The sequence below is a fragment of the Phalacrocorax aristotelis genome, chromosome 12, assembly GCF_949628215.1.
Source record: "Phalacrocorax aristotelis chromosome 12, bGulAri2.1, whole genome shotgun sequence".
NCBI classification, from domain to species: domain Eukaryota; kingdom Metazoa; phylum Chordata; class Aves; order Suliformes; family Phalacrocoracidae; genus Phalacrocorax; species Phalacrocorax aristotelis.
Genome location: NC_134287.1, coordinates 8,533,361 through 8,555,002, shown reverse-complemented (window position 1 = coordinate 8,555,002; position 21,642 = coordinate 8,533,361). Strand labels below are relative to the sequence as shown.

General features: G+C 38.4%; 1 protein-coding gene across 5 annotated transcripts in view; it reads left to right on the top strand.

The window, feature by feature from the left end:
- The window catches only part of SLF2 (SMC5/6 complex localization factor 2), a 35,619-nt gene extending 14,448 nt beyond the window's left edge, over positions 1 to 21,171 (top strand). For all 5 annotated transcript variants that reach the window (XM_075108225.1, XM_075108224.1, XM_075108223.1 and 2 more), the window contains exons 6-20: positions 1,160 to 1,242; positions 2,188 to 2,304; positions 2,576 to 2,743; positions 5,470 to 5,572; positions 7,003 to 7,078; positions 8,845 to 8,986; positions 9,439 to 9,547; positions 10,835 to 11,011; positions 11,576 to 11,673; positions 12,475 to 12,562; positions 13,069 to 13,191; positions 14,016 to 14,093; positions 15,797 to 15,883; positions 17,273 to 17,341; positions 18,451 to 21,171. In XM_075108225.1, coding sequence (XP_074964326.1) covers positions 1,160 to 1,242; positions 2,188 to 2,304; positions 2,576 to 2,743; positions 5,470 to 5,572; positions 7,003 to 7,078; positions 8,845 to 8,986; positions 9,439 to 9,547; positions 10,835 to 11,011; positions 11,576 to 11,673; positions 12,475 to 12,562; positions 13,069 to 13,191; positions 14,016 to 14,093; positions 15,797 to 15,883; positions 17,273 to 17,341; positions 18,451 to 18,483 — 1,551 coding nt within the window. In that variant the 3' untranslated portion in view covers positions 18,484 to 21,171. The remainder of the gene's footprint in view (positions 1 to 1,159; positions 1,243 to 2,187; positions 2,305 to 2,575; positions 2,744 to 5,469; positions 5,573 to 7,002; positions 7,079 to 8,844; positions 8,987 to 9,438; positions 9,548 to 10,834; positions 11,012 to 11,575; positions 11,674 to 12,474; positions 12,563 to 13,068; positions 13,192 to 14,015; positions 14,094 to 15,796; positions 15,884 to 17,272; positions 17,342 to 18,450) is intronic.
- Positions 21,172 to 21,642: the final 471 nt, after the last annotated feature.

Sequence of the window (21,642 nt, the reverse complement as noted above, 5' to 3'; positions counted from 1 at the left end):
TAATGGACAAGTAGGACAAAACAGTTAAACTATCCCAAAATTTCCATGGCCACTTTTTTTGCATATAGTAGCATTCTTCCCTTGTCTTGTAAGAAGGGGCATATGTGCACATTGGAATAAAGTCTTGATTCCTCAGTTCAAAAGTCATTTTAGGCTTATTAACCAGATAGAAAATAAGGGAAGAGGTCTTCAGCTTTCCACAAGGTTTCCCACATAGACATACTGCTTGTTATGTCTGAAAGATATCTCTGAATACCAAAAATTAATGCTGTATTAACTGGCTTTTTATTAGCAGGTGAACACTAACTTTAACTTCTTCGTCCTTTGGGTAATAGAAAATCCCCAGTGAGAGGGTGAGCTCTCACTGAATTCTGTTCTCCTAAAATGAAGGAGCTCATAGGAAGAAGCTTTGTCACTAGTAAGAGGTTTTCAGTTTAAGAAGATGGTGTCAGAAGGGCGTTGCTTGTCCAAAGAATTGAGTTGTGGCCATAAAAGATTACAAGTCTGTGTTGTCTGCTATTAGCTGAACAAAACACTGGCTGTTGAAAAACAAATTTTGCTAGTGGTTAAGGCATTGTGTATTGTTTTGTTTTTTAATTCTATTTATTAGCTCCTTAATTTGGGTTTGTATTAGTATTTTGATTGGAAGCTTTCTTTTGTCTGATGATTTTTGGAGGTGATTTAGCAATCACTGGTGCATTGCGCTTGAGGGACTCCTGAAAGTAACAAGAGGTACTGAATCATTTTTGGAGTTTCTTGTCTCATGCATGAGAGTGGGGATTCCCAGGGTCTTGGTGGATGATGGTAATAATAAAGCTGTGAGGTAAAAAGCTTCTGATGCTAATGCTCTTTGTGAGAGTTAGCTTGAAGTCAGCCCCAGGGAGAGACTCAGGGACTTGCTTTGCTGTTCAGATCCGTTGTGAAGAACAGTTATTTCTGAAGTAGTCACTGGGAGAGATTTGACTAATATATAAAATTGTCAAGGGACTGAGAAACCTAAACGGTTAACCATCCTGCTTTTCAGGGTCTCCTTTGAGTTTTTATCTTCAGGTAAAATATTAAAATTGGAAGAGGTTTCTATTTTGATTGTTTATTGTCTAACTGAATGAACTGATAGCTTGTGGTATTATTTTAAAATTTCTTACCATTTAATTTACAGCTTTCTAAGCCTCCTGTTGTTAGCCAGGTGTCATATGTGAACAGCTTAGAACACCTCTTGAAGGAGAAAGAAGAATCTAAAAGGTTTGTTTCTGAAAGTGACTTTGAAAAATTTGGGATGGAGTTGTTGAATCTTAGATTTACCTTGTTTCCCTGAAACTGATGGAGTTTGGGTAGCAGCAAGCTAAGCTCTATCTGCTGGTGCCACCAACATCCATCTGACAGGACCTACAAGTGCGGCTTAACTGTAAAAGCTGAATGACAGGCTCCTTCCAAGCAATAATGAATGATTTGTGGTACGTCTATACTCCTCAAGAGCCGGACTGAACTTACCAATGCCTTTGTAGGTCACTGAGCTGGCTACCAGCTGCTGGTCAGGCATGAAATAGAAGTATTTATGTAGACTGACTGTACTAGTTTCTTCAAAGGCATTTGTAGCTCAGTTTTGGTTTCTAAAGTTCTGCAGACTCTCAGTATCTGAGCAGTTACACGGTTCAGTGAACAGAGCTAATGAGTGTTCTTGCAAGAGGTCTTTTGGGTAGAAAGAGTAATGTGGTGTATGTACTGATGGCAAGTGGTGGCAATGGGTATGTACGTGTGATTAACTGTATTAAAGAATCTGACCTTAGTAACTGTGGGCTGACTGACTACGGGGTAGTGAATACTCCTATAACTAATACTATTTAACATATAAAATACTAGGATGATGTTTTAAAAAAAATAATCCAGAAGATTGAACGTTTTGTGCAATTACAAAAAATTCTGTCAGAAGTTGGTTGAGTGTATTTGTCTCTGACAAACTAGTGATTGATTGTGCCATTGGAAATTCATTAGGCTTTGGGAAGCATCCACTTTGTATCTTGGAATAACAAGATGCTTGGTTTTTTGCATAGATTCAATGTTTCATGTGCTTTGCCCATGCATAATTGGCTACTGACTCCTGGGTTCACGTTCAGAGCTTAAATTTTGTTGTCTTCTGTTGTAAATACTAAATAGTGATGATATCTTCTGCTGCTACTGTTATTTCAGGGTAGATGAACTAGAAAAGCTGTTACAGGAAGACATACAAGGAAGGGAAGTGGATTCTTCAGATGGAGATGATGAGGAGAGTGCTGGGGGAGATGAAGATCTCTCAGAAGAGCACAGGTCCTTTCAAAACCAATTAAATCTAGTTCTTCACTTTTCTAGCCTTTTTTTTTTTCTAATCTCCCTTTCTCTTTCCGCTAGTTGCTGTTAATATGTTTCATGTGAACTGTTTTTACCATCTTTCAGGGTTGGGTGGGTTTTCTTGGATGTTACTGTATTTTAACAATTCAGCTTTCATGTAAGGCTGATGCATTCATCTGAAAATAACTCTCTCAACCAGAAACTAGCCTCTCTGTGTTTAAATTCATAAAGGCTATTTTGAATTTTACAGGGCGTTTATAAAGAGATTTTCAGTAATAGCTCATGCCATACCTGACTACCACCCTGGAGAAGACATATTTGATTTATCAACCTCTGGGATGATCTTCAATATACATAACCTTGACTTGAGGAATTTTCATTTTACCCCTCAAAATCCTATAGAAAAGCTCCTTCTTAGGTAAGAATATCCTCCTCACTCTGTTCTGTTTACTTGTATGATTTTCTTCAGTGTTAGCAGCTTTTAAGATAAAATAGTATCTTTGCATGCAAATGAGCTCTGTCTTACAAGGTAGGCAAGACTGACTCCCTTCCCCTGGAATTCTCCTTTCCAGGTCAGCTTTACAGAACAGTGAATTGTTATTTGATGCTTTTTTCTTTCCTCCACTGGAATTCTTGAAAAAACATCTTAAATGAGATGTAAGAAAAAAGTGTTCTAGCCTCTTCCATATTTATGCTGTGTTGAGCTATCATTGATAATCTGACCAATTTGTGGAAGATAAATGCAGAAATGAAATGTTACGATGAACAAAAGCTTAACTATCCCAAAACAGAAAGAGGACCTTTGTGGTGAACTGATTTGTGACCTACTAATGTTGTATTATGTCTGCATAAAGACTTTTGTGTGTTTTTGTCCTGAATGGGCCTGGGACTTAGGGCTCCACTTAATGAGGGTTGCAGAAAGTCACGATTTTGGACATCTGTTAGATTCAGTTACTGAGCTAGCAGCGTTCTGTATGTACACAACCGTTCTGTAACTCCTAGGGATTTGTACTCTGTGTTTATGAGGCTGTCAGACTACAGATAGCTGGACAAATTCTTGCCTAATACCACAGTTGCAAATCCTGAAAAATTGTGGCTATGTCAGTTAGCATTTTATTCCAAACTTGGATCAGTGAAACTAAGAATCATAGAATCATTAAGGTTGGAAAAGACCTCTAGGATCATCAATCCAAAAGTCAACCCAATACTACCATGTCTCCTAAACCATGCCCTGAAGTGCCATGTCTACACATCTTTTAAATACCTTCAGGGATGGTGACTCAACCACCTCTCTGGGCAGCCTGTTTCAATTCCTGACCACTCTTTCAGTGAAGAAATTTTTCCTAATATCCAATCTAAACCTCCCCTGACGCAGCTTGAAGCTATTTCCTCTCGTTGTACTGCAAGTAACTTGGGAGAAGAGACCAACACCCACCCCACTACAACCTCCTTTCGGGTAGCTTTAGAGAGCAATGTGATCTCCCCTCGGCCTCCTCTTCTCCAGACTAAACAATGCCAGTTCCCTCAACCTCTCCTCCTAAGACCATTCTTCAGACTCTTCACCAGCTTCATTGCCTTCTTTGGACACGCTCCAGCACCTCAATGCCCTTCTTGTACTGAGGGGCCCAAAACTGGACACAGTATTTGAGGTGTGGCCTCACCAGTGGTGAGTACAGGGGCACCATCACCTCCCTACTCCTGCTGGCCAGACTATTCCTGATACAAGCCAGGATGCTGTTGGCCTGCTTGGCCACCTGGGCACACTGCTGGCTCATGTTCAGCTGGCTGTCAACCAGCACCCCAGGTTCTTCTCTGCCACGCAGCTTTCCAGCCACTCCTCCCCAAGGAGGACCCAGCACTTGGCCTTGTTAAAATTCATACAACTGACCTCGGCCCATTGATCCAGCCTGTCCATATCCCTCTGCAAACCCTTCCTGCCCTCAAGTAGATCAACACTCCCGCCCAGCTTGGTGTCATCTGCAAGCTTGCTGAGGGTGCACTCAATCCCCTCATCCAGATCATTGATAAAGATATTAAACAAGTCTGGCCCCAACACTGAGCCCTGGGGAACCTGGCTCATTAATTTAATCTTAAAGGATTTTGTATACATGTGTATATGCTATTGTGGGTGTGAAGAGGAGGAGGGTGGCTTCTCCTTGTCTCTTGAGGAAGTGATGTTTGTGATACACTCCTTTTGGATTCAGGCCTCTCACTATGTTTTGAAGACGACAAGGATGTAAGCTTCAAAAGTATCTTGTAAGTCAGCGACTGGAGGAATGAGAATAAAACGAATCATCACTTGCAGAAGGCAATTATGATTTAATTGCTTTTTCATTCTGCCCAGTTGTCACAGCTGGACGTGCTGTTGTCCAGTTGATGCATGGATGTCGTCTTAGCCACTTGCTCAGTCAGACAGGTAAAGGGTATATGAAGTTAGGACACAGATCTCTCGACAGAGCTACCTGTTTTAATAGACACTGGGACTAGAGGAGACTAAAGGAAATGTATGTAGGAAACTGGATATCATTAATTCAGCTGCTTATGACATAATTGACTTTCTAAAGAAGATTAAAGCTAAAATAATTCAATAATAAAAATGATGTATTTTCTTCTTCCAGCAGGTACTTTTTGCACCTCACAAATTTGCCCAGTGAGGTTAGACTGATTCTAATTGCTTTAGTTTGCTTCCAGTCTCTTTATTTAAAAAATTATTTTAAAAATTTCAAGCAAACTTTTTTCTCTTCTGAAAGTGTTGGTAAAGGTCGTTGGACAGTAAAAAAATCATATTCACAGGCCTCGTTGAGCATAGCAGCACATCTTTGTAGACAGGCATAATGGTTCATAGTACAATAGTGTAAATTAATGTTTGTTTGAAGCTATTATTCTCTAATAATACAAATGTTTCCAAATTTTAGTGTGGCATTCTGGAGAAAAAGGTAGTTGTTCTAAATAACGAAGTTTAATTACCATAGTGTTTCATATAGTTAAGAGCTTAAGAATAACATCTGTTTTGGATGTTAAGATCTTTGTTTGCTGTTGATGATCATCTGAGGGGTGAGGAAGTTCTTAAGCTTTAGTGAAAGTGCTGATTTGATCACTAATTGATCTTTCTCCTCTTTCCCTACCCCCATTTTTGTCTTACAGTTCTGGTGTAACACAGCAGCTTTCTTTAACTATTAACGGTTTTCTGAGTTCTGCTTATAGTTGTATCTTGTGTCCCATACCAATTCTAAAGTGGCTTTTCCAGGTAAGACTATAGCACTCATACTCTGTTCAGGTATAATATTCTTCCTGGAAGCCAGTTGTAGCAGGAATAATTAGAACAAGTTTATGAATCTGTTGTATTACGTTAACAAGTTTTAAATCAAAAAAATCTTTCTTTCTGGGTTCTGATTTATTCCCCAGTCTGAAATACTTTGATTGTCACTTCGGGTAAAACACTAGGGATAACTTTTCTCTACACTTTGAGAGACTGCAAAGCTGCAGATCCCTGCCCATCTTCATACATGTTACTGCATTGGTACATACGAGGTGAGAAGAGATTTCAGGATATAATAGTGCGGGCCAAATCACAACCAAATGTTAGTCTTAGTTCCTTCCACCCTTAAACAACAACAACAAAACCCAAATATGCTGCAGTATGCAAAAGTACAATTTCTACATATATCACCTTGTAAATAATCAGAGATGCCTACGTTATCGGATCATTTTAATTTGGAAAAGGTTGGCATGCACTGTGGCTCAGGAAAAGGTCTGGAGCCATTCTCAAAGGAAGCATGGTGGCTGTCTGCTTTCTAGATGTCTGTGTCCATGTCCAAATCCCCAGGAATTTACATTGTTCTGTTATTCACAAAAATGTTCCTCTCCAATCCCTATCCTGTTGTTATTTACCCCATTCTAACTGTGCCTGAAACAAAAAAGAAAGCCAGACCACCTGTGAAGCTGCAGCCTGGGTCTGTTGACTGGCTTTCTGCTTTTGCCAAAAGGGAAACATTTTGCTCCTCATCTTTCCCTCCAGCCATTAAAAAATTGCCTTCCACCCCTTATGTGAGCCCTGGTGTTCCTCTAGTGAGGAGGAATTGTGAGCCAGTTCAACTCACTTACGGAGCAGGAAACTGTCCAGCACTTGGGGGAGGAAAAGGAGTTTTTGCTGGGCTTGTGAAGTGCTCCAGGAAACCTGAACTGTACTTCATAATCATGTTTTTGTAGTTAACAGTTCTATGAAAAACTTAATTCATTGTTTCAGTTTAATATTGCATATGTTCAACTTGCCTGTGACTGGAAAAGGTTATGGTTAGCACTGTTGTCCCTCCTCCTGGTCAAGGGGTTCTTTTTGATCACAGATGCAAGTGGGTTCCAAAGGGTTACATGATACTTTCCGTTCTCTTAACCCCCAGTACCTTCTTACGAACCACCAGATTCAACATGGGGTTACAGCATTCTGATATTGTAAATAATTAATTTTAAAGTATTCATAACATCTGCGCACTGCTTGACATAATCAGTATTCACAATATTCTCTTCTTGGTGTATCTTGCTTTAGAGGCTTTGGGGTTCTTTTTTTTTTCCCTTTGCTTCTTTATTTTACCAAACAGTTGGTTTATTTCTTTAATTAAAAGAAAACTGATGCCATCATACAACTTAGTGTTCAACATGTAGCTTCTTTTCTCTCCACAGATGATGTCTGTTCATCCTGACTATTGTGTTTCCACACAGATTTTAGACAGATTGATGGAGATAACACTAAAAAATGGTAAGTATTTGAAGGATGGAAAACTGACCACCTGAATGAAGGCATTTCCCTTCTGTTAAGTATAGAAAGGTTTGGGAGAGGAAATAAAAGGCACTGGCTCGGTTCTCTGATTCTGGCATGAATTTAGGCTCTTCTGTTACTTACATAATGCACAAATGCTAGGAGTTGGTCTTCATTGAGTGTGTGCAAGCTGTACCACAGGATGTGGTCCTGGCATGTGTTTGGAAAGTAGTGTGTCTGGTACAGAGCCTTTTAAACTCACTTCTGTTATTTCACAAATAGAATTGACCTGAAGAGGAGCCCAGTCTGCCGAAAAGTTTTCTCTTCTTTCCATCTTTTACTTTGGAAGATGCAGGTGTTCATTTCGTAGCTTAAGGCCTACAAGATGCTTTTCACATAGTCATACCCAGTATGTAGCACTGCATAGTTTACTTTCCAGATAAATGGCAAAAGTGAAAAGACTCATACACCTGCACAAAAACACTTTCAAGGATCTGCTTCAGCCTACAATGCTGCTCATGTCTTGTGTGTTTTGCCTTCCTTCACCTGTACCCTCAAGTACTTCTCCAGTAGGAGTTCCTTTGTATGTTCTCCATGTCTTCATTTTATTCAGATCCATCAAAAGGCACCAATTTATTTAAGCCTGCTAGTTAACATCATTAAAATAATGTGGTTCTCTTGAAGTACATTCTCAGGTCTGTCCAGATTGTACCCCAAATTTTGAGTTTTGTTTGAAATCAGACTGTGAGTTGATATGAGAGGGAATGTAGCCTCCTTTATTTTGTGCTTTGCTGGCATTAAGCATGGTTCTGAGTGAACAGTTCAAGTTGATGAATGAGCATTCAAAGAATTAAGGCCAGGAGAGATCCCAGCAGATCTCTGACCTCAGAGCAGGATCTAGCTACAGTTGCTCCTGGAATGTTGCCTCGCCACTTTAAAATTGCCAGCTGTGGAGTCTTTAAACCATTCTGAGACATTCTGTTCCAGTGCTTAACTAAGAATGCATCTTTGTTTTTGGCTTTTTACTGACTTGAACATTGAGATCTGAACCTGCAATGTCTTGAGTGTTATGTTCCATTATATCTGTTTTTTTTCTTACAAACTTAACTCTTGGACACAAAATTGACCCAATTCAGAATTCTAATGACTTCTGTCATTGTTTGGAAAACACAGCGTCGAGTTTGATGTTACCTTGCTAGTTTAGTGTCCTATAGAGAACCCTCTGTACAGTTTGCAGACTTTCAGATACAAGTCATCATACAAATCAGCCCTTTTTGCAAAAAGCATTGTTTCTTATTTCTATCAAATAAGTGAATTCCATCTGCTTAGCACGTTTGTTCTAGAAACTTTGCCTGTGTTCAAATATTATTTAGCTCCACTTCCAGTCCCACTATGATAGCAGCCTCTTACCTGTACCTACACAGAATGGTAATTTATGTATTCTCTTAAAAGTAAATATTGCTTCCTTGCTTATTCTGCTGTTTGTGATGAGAGCGAGCTGTGAAGGGAAGAAATGGATGGAACTTTAGAGTAATTCACCTGTTAAGTAGGCAGGATATTTCCCTAGTCTAAAATACTGTGTTAGACTACTCTCGTCCGCCCCTGCCATTCTTCTGAAAATAAGCATATTGTTCAATGTAACAACTCTTCTGAGAGTACAGCTGGTAGAATTGATGCAGACTGCTGAGCTTATTTGTTTCCCTTAAAAGGAACTAATGCGAAGAACTAAATTTAAAACTAATCCATTCCGTGTCTTTTACTTGTAGCTTCCATCAGTGATGAACAGTCTAAACCATGGATTCCTTCACTAGCTGATGTGTCAGCTGTTTTTGTCAATATGGGTGTTGCGTTTAGATCTCTCTTTCCATTGCAGCATCTTCAGCCCAACTTTAACGAGTGTGACATTTTGTAAGTGTTTTCCTTTTGATATTTATTGCTTAGATCCTGTGAAAGCAAGCCTTGTGCTTAGAATGTAGAATTGGAAGGTTCCCCTGTATTTCCCCTCCCTTCCATCACACCAGACTCATCTTTAAATTCTCAGCTCAGGTCTTAATAAGAGTAAATAAGCCAGAACTTCAAACAATGCCTGCCAGGTAAGGATTTGACAAACCAGAGTATTGTGCTCTGTCCTGCACCTTTCTAACGGAGGTTTACAAGAATTGTTGTGTCAATAGCTTGCCAGAATTGTAAGTAATTGGTTATAAGTTGGGATAGATATGTGTGCTCTGTAACTGGGGATTGTTCTGATTTGAAGACATCTTGAAATTGCAGGGTTTTTTTTTTTTCCAGTTTATGTAAATAAGCCTTTGCGGGCTTTTAAATTGTTGATTTATTGCTCAGATTAGTGTCTCTCTTATTAGAAGTCAGCGACAAGAAACACTGAGTAAACAACAGCCAAGAGGAGACAGCACCTCTACCAGTCCAGCCTTCTCCAGTCTACCAGAAAACAATTTAATTAACGTGATTAAGGTAAGAAAAGTCCAGTTACTGTGGGAGGGATTTTTGTGGGTTATTTTTCTGGGGAAGGAAAGGAGGAGGGGATGCTGCTTTTGGGTTTTTCTGGCTTTTGGGATGTTTGGGTTTTTCTGGGGGCGTTTTTTTGTTTTTGGTGTGTTGGTTTTTTTGGTTTTTTTTTTGTTGGGTTTGGTGTTTTTGTTTGTGTGTGGGTTTGGTGGTTTGGTGTTCTTTTGGGTTTTTTTTTGTTTTTTTTAAGCAAAAAAACCCCTGGTGTCCTAATCTAGTCCTCGGCATGTTTCGTGAGTAGATGCTGTCCTGGGGTTTCGGCTTCCCACTCAGCAGAGATTATGGCAGGCATGTTGCACAGTGTAGTTTCCTGACTTCCATTGGCTTCACTCACAACTGCACAGTTCTGCTGCCTCCCTTTTCTAGCTGTGTCACTTCATCAAATGTCTTTGCTCCCTTGTGTAGAAGAAACTATCCACTTCTGTGTTCCAGTGGAAAAGGGACAGGGAGTTGATGTTGGGTGGTATGTTCGATGCTGCCTCAGTGTGTTAGTGCAGCTCTGAGGTATGCGATCAGTGCCTGTGAAGCACATGGTGAATGAGGTGGGCAGATGGAGCTGTGACTGAGTTCCTGTGGAAGTGAGCTGTTAGATCCATGCACTGTGTTCCATGAGACCATAGGCCAAATGAGTGCTAGTCACTCTTCACAGGCTAGTTCTCTGTGATTGAAGGTTGTAATGGGAAAATACTGACTTTATAACTGATTTCAGAGTCCTTTGTAGAAGTATCTGAATCCTCCTAATATAATTTCTTTAGAGATTTTAAACTGTAAAATCACTTGCTCTGAGTGCTTCCTCTTGAACTATCTCCGCTAGAGACAGAATGCAAGTATCTTGATTAATTTGTGTTCTCATTTACACACACGTCCCATATTGTAAATAACCCATGTGATAATACTTGGGTGGGGGAAAATCTCTTGATTTATGTTTTCGGTATTACTTGTGTATTCAGAAAGTCTGTCAGTCTTTCATTCAGTTAGATGAGGATTATCTGTGCAGTGGAGAAAGATATTTCCTAATCCTGTAATTTCCAGGGAGTATTGCCATTGTTCAGAAGATGAGCCTCCAGCAGGTATTTAAAAAAAGTGCAGTTACTGGGAGTTGGGGAGATGTTAGTACACAAGTGTCGCAGAACAATATATCATCTGAGGTGCATTTTAATGTGAGGATGGGAAACTTAACTTCTCATTGTACTTTAAATCAATTTCAGATTTTAATGCTTATTTCTTCTGAAGTTTCTAGGTTTCTGTACAACAGTAATTCAAGGTGGATATACTGATCAAGAAATATTGCTGCTGCTTCTATTGCTATTTAAAATAAGCTTGGAGAAACTGTTAAAGCAAATACCTCTGGTAGATTTTCAGTGCCTTTTCGTAAAGCTTCTGATAAGTATAGAAGACTGGGATACAAAGGTAACTTCATAAATCATTTTCTTGTACTAGATTTATGAAACTGCAACTTAATTTTCAAGAAACTTCTGTTTTGAAGTTTTCGTTTTCTTGACATATCAGAAAAATACTGCTTGAAAAATGTAACATGACGAAACCAGTTGGATTTGTGAGAGATTTAGGAGGTGTGTGGGTATATTGAGAGAGTTTTTGTCACATGACATTATGCTTGCCTGCCCTCTTCTCAAGGGGACAGTTGTATTGAACTAAATGTTATATTTACTAAAATAGCTGCCTATTTAAAATGGCCCTCAGAAAGAATGAAGAAATTATTGCAGTAAGTTGATAAAATGTCACTAAAAGCAATCTGATCTCAACTACCCTAGTGTAAAACAGTATTCAGCAGACTTAACTACAGGTGCAGTGCAGAAATATCTTTATGCCCATCATATCTTATTAGATCAATTCCTTTTAACATTTATGCTATGTATGTTTCTAGGGAGTAGATGTGTACTCCTTTGCAAATAAAACAAATGCCCACCATATCCATTCTTCAGTGTCGGGATTTTTGTTGTTGATCTTTTAAAGATGCCTGAGCTCTGCCTGGCCGTGAGCGAACTCTCCAGTCACCACCATAATCTCCTGTGGCTAGTTCAGCTGGTGCCTAGCTGGATAATACGTGGACGGTAATGATGCTGTAACATCAGAAATGTGTAGTATCATTAGCTGTTAATGATGCAAATAAATTAGCTGTTGATTTATTTGTGTAAGCTCAAAGTCTGGTAAATGCAATAGGTGTTACATGGTGCTTTAAAAAAAAATGTTTGGGTTTTCTCATATATTACAGATATATATGCAATTCTTACTGTGTGTATTTTGCTTCTTGATCACATCTGCTGTGAAAAAGGATTATTTTCATTTTAGGTGTAGTTTTCTGAGCTGTGGACTTCTTGGTACCCTGGAAACATAGACGTCTTTTCCAGCCTTAATGATTCTAAGATCATCAAGTCCAACTGTCAACCCAAACCCAACACCATCATGCCTCCCTATAGTAAAGACTTAACAACTTCAGATTCTGACATCTGTCACCTACTCTAATTCTTGTCTGAATGACAAAAAAAATTGAATTTTCTTTGGGTGATTCATGTATGCCTTTAAGTGGCAATCTGTTACGAGTTCTGTGTCTTTGAAATGAGTAAATTATAATGTATCTGAGCGAGGAGAATGAATTGAGTCCTCAATTTCAGGCTTGGATGCAAGCATCTAGCAGCGTTTACTTGTCCAAAAGAAAGGCTGCAGTAAGATAAGGGCGCTTATATTTTATTAACCTCTTTCCTAGTTTAGTAGCACCTATATTCAGAAATTCCTATTTAATAGTTATAGGCAAGTTTATGTCTAGGTAAGCCATGCATAGCTTCATATATTTTGTGGGAAAATTGTGGATTTAAGAAATTCTCTGGGAAATAAATTTTTAAATTGTTTTTCAGGGAAGTAAGAAGACGTCTTAGCCTAGTGATAATTTCAAAACTTCTTAATAAAAAGCATATAGAAATACCTGATGAGAGTGACAAGCAGGTACTGCATATGTGTGTTGTGTGTGTATAATTTGAAAGTTTAGAAAACATGTATATTATTGTTTTTGCTGTACATTTTAATACTGTAAGCCTATTTTCAAGAACCTTGCAAAATGACCAATGAGTAATTTTTAGGTTGGGTTAGTATTAGAAGTACATTCGCACATGTGTGTAACCTGCATATTCTGCAGCTTGTAAGTGCAGAATGATTTGTGTCAAAACATTCTTTTTGGATGTTGGAAAGAGGCCTATGCTTCTTTCAGTCGTCTTTTGTGTTCGTATAGAGTCACTCTTGTTTTCCTAAGCTGGATCTTTTATTTAGGCAACATACAAACATTTCAGTTTGTGACTAGTCAAAAATTACCTAAAGCATGAAAGCTTCTATTTTAATTAAAAATCCCTTTTATGTTGTTGTCTTAGTGGACAAATAGTACTGTAGTGGCACTCAGTTTCCAGATTTTCTGTTGCCAGTAAACCAGTCCAATCTGTTAATGGTTTTGTCTGTAGATGTCTCTTCTGCATCAGTTTCTGGTGTACATGAAACCTGCTAATCTAGTGAAGGAGATGAGAAAAGGACTGGAGCAGCAGAATGCCGACGGAGACCACATTCATACAGAAGTGGAACAGGAGGTATATAGCCGATAGTGCTTCTCTGCATTGATCTTTTTATGCATCTTCTACGTTTTTGAGAGTGTTTCTTTTAATTTCTGTTAACTGAGGACAGTTCTGCATATATGCTATTTTGTTGCTGTTCATCTGTATCATTAAAATATTACTCAAGTTCCATTTTGTTTATAGACATGAAGGAAAGGAATTAGCAGCATGTGACAGAGGAAGCTCTATTAGGCTGTTTTACAAACCGGGAAATCGTCAGATTTTCTGAATAGCTAAGTCACATGAATGTCTCGAATCGTATCTTCTGTAATCAGAGGACCATCCTCCCTTCTGATGTAATCAGTGGAAACTGTTTGATGCTGAGCCAGACCTTCACCTGCAGGCTTCAAAAAGAGATTTATGAATCTTCCATGAATCTTTTCTCATAAACAAATATTAGGCAGATTTAGTGTTTCCATCCATCCAAAAATTGAAAATTAGTTTGGTTATTTGAGTCTATCATGGAATCTCTTAGCAAGTATTTTAATCTGGATGTAGATGATGGGAAAATAAAGCCGACTGCTGAATTTAGTTTTCAGTAATTAAAACTATAGAAAGTTTTTTGTTGTTTTTTTTTTAGGTTACTTAAGTAACTTAAAACAGTATAATACCATTTTTAAATGTTTCTACTATGCGAATGTATGGTTTCAAATTAGTTACTTGGGCAAATATGTACTCATACTTGTCCATTGATTTGGCTGTTGGAGGAATCATTCTGGAAAGCAAAGATAGTGCTGTATCTAGATGTGAAGAGTTATGATTGTGCTTTGACTGCTAAAGCTCTTTTGATTTCTCTCCAGGCATACTACCTGATCTACATCCTCCTTCATCTAGTCAGTGAAGCAAGTTTCTTTGATGTTGTAAATTCTAATCAAAGGGTATGTAACTTCAGTGACAAAATATTTAGATTTTAAAAGTCTATTTATCGTGTATACTCTGTCTATTTTGGTAAGAGCTATCATGTGATAGAAGGTCACCAGTGGATAATAGCACTGGGGGAAAGCTTTGTTCTGGGGCGAAGTAAATGTAGAAGATACTTATCTGCGCTTACTGCAGAGAAAGAAACCTCTTCTGCATTTCTACAAATGGAACTACTTCAAAACATAGGGCTGTGGATCAGCATTTACTTTGTTAATCTTTCATGGAAAATAACTGGAGGTTAACTCAACACAGAAATTCTAAGAATTCCAATGATCCTATGAACTTTTGAAGTAGGGTTGGAATTTTTCAGTCTAGAAGAAAACCACTTTGAAACTATCCAGTAAAATATGTTGAAAATCATGGGTTTTTATGTGGAGCGCAGCTGTACAGCAAGTGAATGCCAGGACTGTATATCTTCTATTTTCTGTGGTGATAGTTCTTTTGTGCCGTGTGATGTGAACATCTGCTAAGTAATACCCTCTGCTTAGCCTTTCAGTAATCCTATTCAGATTTCTGTGATCATTTGCTGTGAGTTGCATGCTGCAAGGTGCTTATGTACACCTTCTGCCCCATGGAATCACTCCTGGCTTTTAAGAAATTTGATATATGAACTGTTTGAGAGAGGTAAAGCAGTATGTTTGCTTACGTTTCGGGGCTTAAGTGTCTCAGTTTCCCGCTCAACACAAACAATCACAGAGTATAGTCTGAAACAAAATAATCTTTGGTAAAGAAAATAATTATATTGTGAAGAACTGAAATTTGTTTTTTTCTGTAACTGTCTTCCTGAAGACAGTTTGTGGAGAACTTGATCTTTATTAATTTTTTTTAACGTCTCTATTTCTTAATGAAGAAAGAGTCATCTATTCACTGACCTGTTAGCCATAGAGTGGCAAGGGGGGTGTGGCTGAATATTGTGCAGGCTAGACTTTGTATAAAATCAATATAACTCTTTCATTTCTGGTCCTCTTCCAGTTAGATGGGGTAAACTGTCATGGTCTTGAGACACCAGCAAATGTTTATAAGTAGAATTTCATCATGTCTCACCTGTTCTGCAGAGCGGAGCCTCTTTGCAGCTGTTCAGTGAGGGATTGAAAACAGGAATTTTATTAAGAAATTCACAGAATGGGAAAGATCTTAGGAGCCATTATCAAGAGATTATGAAGTTGCATACCTGCTTTGTTAAAGTAATCAGAAATTTAGAGAGAAATAAAAGATCAGTGCATAAACCTTGGATATGTTTTGTCTATTTAACCAATTCCTATGAAAGAGAATGACCTGAGTCGTCATTACTGAAACAGTAATTTTTGTCTATTATAACTTGAGAACTTCTTTTTGCTGATAAAAGATCTGAATGGCATTGCACTTGCTACTTTGGGGACAGAAAAGATTTCCAAATTAGCTAGTGGGAACTTTAAAATTTGTGATGTATAGCTCTGTTGTACTTTTGAAACTATTTTTTAAAGCTCTTAGACCTGGTTTAGTGGGCACATACCAGCAGCTGATAGAGGATCTTGTTTTCTTCCTTTCCCCCTTCCTTATTGTATATTTCTGAGAAAAATTCAAACTGAAGCATATAATTTTTAAATTGAAATAATATTTGAAGAAAACTTAGTTTTGACATGGAAGATTTAAATAGCTGTACACTTTTGTCTTTATTTAGCAACACTTACTGAAGCTTTGTGGTGCCTTAGATAAGCACATAAAATGTGGTATTAGGGAAGATGCAAGGCTGTTTTATCGAACTAAGGTAAGACACATGAGCTGGGGTTTTTTGTTTGTTTTAGGGTGGTTTTTATTGTTCCTGATGTTTGTAGTTCCCTCGCCCTGGAAATTCTAAGAGTTCCTCATGGGTTGGGGTTTTTTTTTCTCATTTCTCTGTCTGCATTGTGTCTTTGCATGTACATAAATATGTCATTTTTAATGCACTGAAAAAGCTCTTTTCTGCTAACAACAAGACTCTTAACAACTGTAATATGTGAGCTTGCCTTCCTTTTAGCCAGGCATCTCAACTTTTAGACCCACAGAGTTGCTCTGTTTCTTTTCCTGGCAGTCACTGATAGCTGACTCTACTTTTTAAGAGCAGAGGCTACATGCAGGGCAGGATACAGAGGACTGAAAAACTAGCCTATCTTGCATGTGTGTGTCTCTTATTTTCAAATTAATGAGTTTAAAATGTTGTGGATTTAAGCCAACAGTGTACGTGATGTAGCATCAAGCTTGGATAATTGCCTTTTGTTTGCTTTGTGGTGTGAGGCTTACTAATGATAGACCTAATTCTGTGACTTTAATGCTTTTGCATGCTGTCATAGCAAGCCAAATCAGACCAGTGATAAAGTGACTGATCTCAGCTTTGAAAAGCCTTGACTTCTTCAGCTTTAAATCAGACATTTGTGGTTGTGTGCACCCTTACCTCTCAAGATTTTTCTTTTTTATTTAGCAAGATTAATAGATTTTAGATTGTTTTAGCAAACTAATTACTCTTGCCTTGGATTTTTGTATCTCGGGTCACTTTTGGTTTTGTTTCTATTGCCTTTGCAATGAGAGGGGAAAATCTTACTCTGTTTTTCCCCATTACTTCATTTGTGTAACAGTACAGTAACTTCCAGAGGACGCCACTGTGCTGGGTTTTAACACAGCATATGAAGCAAATTGCATGTCTGAATAGCTTGGATTAAACACTTGCTTGTGATTGGTTATGAAAAAGCACAGTTTTTAATGTGTAAGGTATCCATTTCAGAAGCAGACAGTGCTGTATAGTTGGCTGTTGTGATTGCAGTTGCAGGCACCTTTTCTAGGTGCAGACTTGTGTAACAAACCTAACTCACCCGAAGGATGAGGTGGGTGTTCGGAGACCAGAGGTTTGCATGCCGATTCCAGATACTTAATGTGGGGAGTAATGTGCCTGTAATATGTTTGTGTGGAGTACCTGACTTTGAATTCAGAGTCCCAAATTACAGGGATCTGTTTGCAGTTGAGGTGGTGACACTTTGTGCCATCTGTAAAATTGTTCCTTCCCAGTAAACCTTGGGTGTTGGGTTATCTGGGGTTTCAGGGGTTTGGGGTGGCAGGGGAGACTAGGGGTATGATTTTGGCTTTTTTAACATAAATGGTTAAACTAATCAATCTGAATTTGCAGGTAAAAGACTTAGTTGCTAGGATATATGGCAAATGGCAGGATATGATACAAACTACTCGGCCTACTCAGGTACTGTAATGAAACCTTTTTCTCTCTTTCATACTGCATGGTGCATTAGCATTTGAAAATAGCATGTTCTTTTAAAGATAATTTTTTTTCTTCATAAATGGCATGGCTGCGGAATACACTTAAATGTATTAGAAGAGATTTTAACTAAAATTCTTACTTTGCTGGCTTCAGTAAAACCAAGATTTCACCTTTATCCTGAAAAGTACTGCTTTTGTAAATGGCTTGTGTAATACACTAAAATGCTAGTACTGAGTCAGGTCACAGCGCCTGTCTCTGATTATAGTCATTAGCAGATGCTTCGAAAAGGACATTGGGGCAGGAATACAGCAATGCACTTACCTGCTGTGGTCTGGCAGCCTGTGACTTTGAGACTACTTGAGTCCAAGGCTCTAACCATATATGTTTAACGGCTCTTGACAACTCCTCCCCCTCCAAATGTGTCAATTTTCATGCAATAGTTAGGAAAAGCCTTTCATGCTCTGTAAAAGTATGCAGTAGTAAATAATGTCATGATTAGTCTGTCATTAATATTTCCTTCATGATACCTAGCTCGCCTTGGTAGAATAGGTGGATAATTTCTTCTGATATCCAGAGTTCAGACCTGTTTCTTCCAGTCTAGGGTTGTGAGGTTTCTTTTGTAATGTGATCAGCCCAACTGTTAAGTCCTGTCCCGGAATATAAAGCTACCTGTCTTGGAAAAGCTTACCTTTCCAGTAATGTATCACTTACATAAAATTTAAATTATACATAGATGCTTAGTATTGATTTCAGTTAAAAATTGGGTAGTCAACCATTTGTCTGTAAAGACTATTAATCGCCCCAGCAATGTGCAAAAAAGACAAACTTTGTAGTGTGTGTGTGACATTTCTTCTTATAGAGGGGGAAGGGAATTAGTAACACAAGGCTGCAGAAGCTACTTAGCAACTGCTGAAAGCTGAATGCTGCTCTTTCAGAGATATTTGGATTTTATTTATGTGGGGAAACTGGCAAGCATTTCAGAATAAAATTCCAGGGACTTGTGGTGATCTTAAGCTAAACACTTGTCTACTCTACTATTACTTCTATCATTGGTTTTCTGACTTGTTTACTATTTTGTTTTTACTCTGTAGGGAAAACTGCATGACTTCTGGGAGCCAGATTAATGAAATCATGCCTAGTTCAGGGAAAATAACAGGAAAAACTCTGAAACCAAGGAAAATGTAGAATGAATGGAGCTTCACCTTGGTTGGAACAGAAGAAATCAGTCACCTGAGTTAGAACTTGAGCTTGATTCAGGCAAATACTAGTAACACAAGGATCTAATTTTATTAACATTGTTTTTACTACAAATACACTACTACTGAAAACCTGAAGTAGGCAAACTGAAAAAACCCCAGCTGTTTAGATAATCCTCCCTGAATTGGCTAGAAATATTTTATCATACTGAAAGCCTAAGGGAGGCTTTCTCATTTCCGTTGTTAATCACAAGACACGTGAAAACTGTATGTATCAGATTTTTTTGCCAGCACATACCTGCAAGCATTTTTTTTAGGATGGCTGGGAAGGAACTGCCGTGTGATGTGGAACAAGAGTTCAGAAACAGTATTAGACCCACCCTTGATGTGGGCAGGTGAGGAAGTGGTTCAGAACTGGGCTGAATAACAGAATTGCCTGCACATGTTAATCTGCAAATCAGAACTGGTTTGACCCTCCAATGTCTCTTAAAAAATACAAAATAGAGGAGTTGCATGTGGACAAGTGACTGCCCTCGTGTTCACCTGAGGGTGGAGACAGAGATGAAGAGTGGCAGTGGCCAAACAGATTAAGTGGATGCTTCTTTGCTCCATGGTTGTGTTTTATCAAACAGCAAAATAGAATTTGTTATTACTGTAATGCATTTGTTTTAACTTCCTCATCTTTAGACATAAATTTATTTATGCAGTGAATGTGACTACACAGGAAGTGATTTTATAGACCAAGGTATAAATGAGATCTTATTACACCAGTGGTATATCAGCTCAGTGGAGACTTGAAGAGGTGAGCATTTGGCCACGTGGATAAAAACTGTGAAAGCCGGATGAGGTCTGAATTTCTTCGTGTGAAGCCTTGCCAGAGACACAGTATGTGTACAAAGCTCCAAGAGCTATTTGTGAAATAATCAAAGGAAGATGTGATCTCCTCTTGTGCTTTCTGTACATATGCCATCATTTAAATCTTACACTGGGGTTTGTCTGTAGGATGTGTGTATATATGAAGAGAAAGTTAAGGTATTGTATAGAAGCACCAGCTGGGACTCCCTTAACAAGTGGGATTTTTAATAATATGTGCATTTTATAATACTGTTTCTTTTTAATTTTTGTAGATTACCCTATCTTGTCCTGTATGATAAATTCCCTCCAACTTTCCAAGAAAAGAATGTAAAATAAGGCTTAAAAAAAAAAGCCACCAACCCCAAACCCTTCAAATTTATGTATGTTATATATAAAGGAAGTGCTGTAGAATGGACGTGTCTTATAAGGAAGGTATTTTATTTGCAAATTCCTATTAAATGTTTTGTCTGTCACTTCAAGTGTTAGAGAGTTAGCCTAAGACTGCAACATCTCTGTGCCCTTCACAGGATAATCAGCTTATCTTTGTTCAAACAAAAGTTATGCTCGTGGCATTGGCAAGGGGGGTGGGGGTGGAGAAAATATTTATTTATTTTTTTTTTTAATCTCAACATGTTATTTAAGAATTGGAAGAATCTACCTCAAAGGGTGTCTTTGGCAGTAGAATTGCTTTAGCCTATAAAAGTCCATGGCAACGACATCCTTTGCTCTGTCTGTCTTTGATAGTGTATTGACTTTCCCTCTGGCAGCAGTAGCTTACTATGTTGAGTATATTGTATGTAATTTTATTGTCATTTATATTTTTTCTCACTAATGTCGTATAAAGTTTTAAAAATTGCAGAATATGTTTACTGTAAGTAATGTGTATATATTTTCTTACTGGGTTGAATTGAAGTTGCTGCCCTGTATATTTTGGAAAAGGAAGGAGGTTTAGATGAACAGTTTTTGTACTGCAATTCAAAGCACATTGAAACTGCTGTCTTTTTTTTCCCCCCAGATTAAATAACCACTTTGATATTTACTTTTATTTAATGTAACAATGAAAAAATAAAACCAGACAGGCTTTTCTAATTAAATGTCCCTACACAGAATGGGCATCCCTCAGCTCTGTTTCATCAAAAAATGGCTTAGAGTCCCATTTTGGTCATACGGCACACGCTGTATTTCTTGGGTTCACAGCTGATTAACTTACTATAAATGGAGAAGGTCCTAAAGTAATTCTTAGCTCAGCCAGTCCTTGTTTTCATGCTTAATGCCTGTGTACACATTCTGGCATTTTCCCTCTCTCTCCCCCTCCCGCTTTGTCTGGACTTTTCTTCCGTCTGTTTTGAAGCCGAGTAGTAATTCCCCAGTTGCTTAAGTCTAGACGCGGGTTGAATTGGAGCTTGTTGGTGTCCTTACAGAGACGATCCCAAAGCATTGTTGCAGGGTCTTTACAAGGGGCTGCTGAGCGGAGCACTGCTTCAGGACTCTTGGAAATGAAATGGCAAACCTGCTGCTGTTGTGTTTTGCTGACTCATTTACGGGCCCCCAGCCAGAAGTTACATATGCAGGAAAAGGCTGTTTGCACAGTAAATGTCTTAACTGCTTTGGTTGTCTTCAGATAAGCATTTTGCACTGAGATTTATCTGTTGATTTTATGTTGGCTGTATTAAGAGCCACGTTATCTCATTTCATGTGAAATTAGGTGCACTTTATTGCAGTAATCCCAGACAAAAAATTAAAGGCTGACTATAAAATATACATTTGCGGCTCTTTGCCTATTATTACTATTATTATTATTAATTATTATTCTTTTCTGACAAGCCTCTGTATGGCTTTAATAAAAAAAATTATACAAAACAAACCAAAACACCCAAAACACCAACTGGCTTTAAGGTGAAGAAACCTGCCAGCAAAACTATTTGTAAATCTCACGTTCTCACTGTTCCTGTTGTGGAACTCGGTAACACATGGGGATTTCAGAAGTGATTAATGACTTGCAGGTAGGCCTGGCTTGAAGGTCAGTGGGACACATGCTTCATTGATGCGGTGGCTGCAGGAGCTCTCTAAAGTCCACAACACTGATAGTTGAGCTGAGCACATCTTTAGGAAAAGCAGATGACTGGAACAAACGGGTAAAGTGCGCCATTAGTGGCACAGCAGCTGGTGAGATTGCTACATGATAGGATTCGAGAGGTAGCATTTCAGTGTGGAAAAATACCTTTTTAATAA